General features: G+C 39.5%; 1 protein-coding gene across 1 annotated transcript; it reads right to left on the reverse strand.

Moving 5' to 3' along the window:
* Positions 1-1012: 1012 nt before the first annotated feature.
* LOC121039498 (olfactory receptor 52J3-like) lies at positions 1013-1948 on the reverse strand. The gene has a single exon (XM_040489742.1). The coding sequence runs from the start codon at positions 1946-1948 to the stop codon at positions 1013-1015; it is 936 nt and encodes a 311-aa protein (XP_040345676.1).
* Between the last annotated feature and the right edge of the window lie 537 nt (positions 1949-2485).

Genomic DNA, 2485 nt, shown 5'->3' on the forward strand with positions numbered 1-2485 from the left:
ATTCAAGAAGAATAATAAAAAGATATTTGATCCTTAGGAGTCATAGAGGAGATATGTCCCCATAAGATTACACAAAATACTTGTAAATATATCCAGAAAATTCTTGTAAAGTAAGTGACTGAAAATTTAATCTCTACCTGAACTTGTCTAAGATTCATCTACTTTTGCAAAGCATCAAGTCCCAAAGGATGCATGTATGTTGCATTCCACAAATAAAGAGGGATTTGGAGAGGACAAAGTGGTCCTATGGATAACAGGTTGCCTAAATACACTTCACACACACACGCACCACACTCCCAAGGAAAAATTCTGATTAAATATGACTCAAAACCACTGTTAGAATTTTATACACTCAAGCTTCTCTTAAAAACAAGAGTTTCATCCTTTAACACAAGTATTGTTTTCAGGTACTTTCACTTCATGATTCTCCATAAAGGTAGGAGGTGGCATACTGAGGGCACATATTGCCTACAGGTTTTCATGAAGAATAAGGAAGAAGGTGCTGAAATGAAAGGTGAAAACCCGAGACACTTTTTTTTTAACTGCACGAAGTATCCCAGTATTGTCCTCAGAGAAATCAGATACAAAGTTTTTAACTGAGCAATCTATGAAGATCTTTCTTATTTTATATTCAAATTTAGTTATTGTTTTTTCTGAGAAAGCAAAGCAGTTGACAGAAACTGATTGTGCCCAGCTGGAATACTATCCTATTTTCAAATACAGAGAGATAGAGGTTCACTAAATCTCCCTAGTTAAAAGGGAAGGGGCTTTGAGTGCAATGTTTGCCCTACTGTAATGGAACCCTATGGTCAGAAGAATATGCATTCAACACCAATATGGAGAGAAGGTATTGAGATTAAAGAACAGACAGCATTCTCCAAAGTTTGTAACTTTAGGATCTTCAGGATCTTTTGATAAGAGGAGCATTTAAAAAATAATCAACCCAGAGTAGAGTAAAATTAACTTCCTTTAGTTATATCCACATCTTCAAGAGCTAAGGAAACAAGAGACTCTATTGGGAGGTGAGAGCATGGATCACATGCTCACGAATCTGCTTTGTCCTCACACCGTAGATAATAGGATTGAGGGCAGGTGGGAAGACAACATAGAGATTGGCAACAAGGATGTGAACATAATGGGGAATTTTCTTGCCAAACCGGTGGGTGAGGAAGGAGAAGAGACACGGTGTATAGAAAACACACATGACCCCAACATGTGACCCACATGTGCTCAAGGCTTTGTGACGAGCATCTCGAGATGGGAGGAGGAAAACTGCACGGAGGATGTAGGCATAAGAGATTCCAACAAGTACCACGTCCAAAATAAGAAAAGAAGCCACAAAAAGCCCGTAAATGGCATTAACTCGAATGCTGGCACAGGCCAACTTGGCAATGCCCATGTGCTCACAGTAGGAATGCGCAATAATTCGAGTCTCACAAAAGGGCAGACGATGGGTTAGGTAGAGAATGGGCAACATGAGCAGGACAGGACGCATTATAATGCCCACACCAATGCCTGCTAGCACCCGGGGTGTCAGGGTGGTTGTGTAGTGGAGTGGTACACAGATAGCCACATAGCGATCAAAAGCCATGGCCAACAGAACAGCAGACTCCATTCCTGTAAAGGTGTGTATCAGGAACATCTGAGCCACGCAGGCTCCAAAACCAATTTCATGTGCATCAAACCAGAAGATACCCAGCATTCGGGGCACTGACGATGTGGAGAGGGCCAGATCTATAGCTGATAAGATGGCTAGAAAGTAGAACATAGGATCCCGCAGAGTACGGTCAGACCAGATGATCAGCAAAATTGTAACATTGCCTAACAGAGCCATTAAGTAAATGGAGCAAAAAGGTAGGGAGATCCAGCCATGGAAACCCTCAAATCCTGGGATGCCTGTGAGAAAAAAGGTGTCTGGGTGGAAAGCGGAAGTGTTTGTGTGGAACATCTTGCCATTGATGAGAAGAGAAGTAGTTGACTACCTCTAGAAGGAAAAAACAAGAGCTATGAACACATTTCTCAAAAGTCTCCAGTAGGCTTAATTTTTATCTGTAGCTTTCTTGTTATGAAAGCAAATACTAAAACTTGAGTTCAAAGTAATATGTAGGCACAGACTGAGCACTCTACAAATGGAAGAAACATTAACTTTATGAGAAGTATACTTCTCATGTTTTGGACATGAATATCATATTCATTTGCTGAAAACCCATAATAAGACATGGAATTAATTTAAAAAAACATGAAAGGACTTATATTGAGATATCAATCCTCTTTGAGGGCAAAATACACTTTACCTAAACATATCAACACAAAAGCACGGAACAACAGATACAGACACCCGCAAACAGAACATGACAATACATATAAGAATATAAGATACCTAGACCTGTAGAATGATAGGAAATACAGTAAGACTTCTTAAATCAGTTTGTTCTGCATCAGTTGTGACATTGATATATATTTAGAAAATCAGACCCAAAATGAA

The sequence above is a fragment of the Herpailurus yagouaroundi genome, unplaced genomic scaffold, assembly GCF_014898765.1.
Source record: "Herpailurus yagouaroundi ecotype Mexico unplaced genomic scaffold, PumYag 180, whole genome shotgun sequence".
NCBI lineage: Eukaryota > Metazoa > Chordata > Mammalia > Carnivora > Felidae > Herpailurus > Herpailurus yagouaroundi.

Coding starts and splice junctions, on each gene's coding strand:
- LOC121039498 (XM_040489742.1), bottom strand. CDS start 1,948: ATGTTCCACACAAACACTTCCGCTTTCCACCCAGACACCTTTTTTCTC.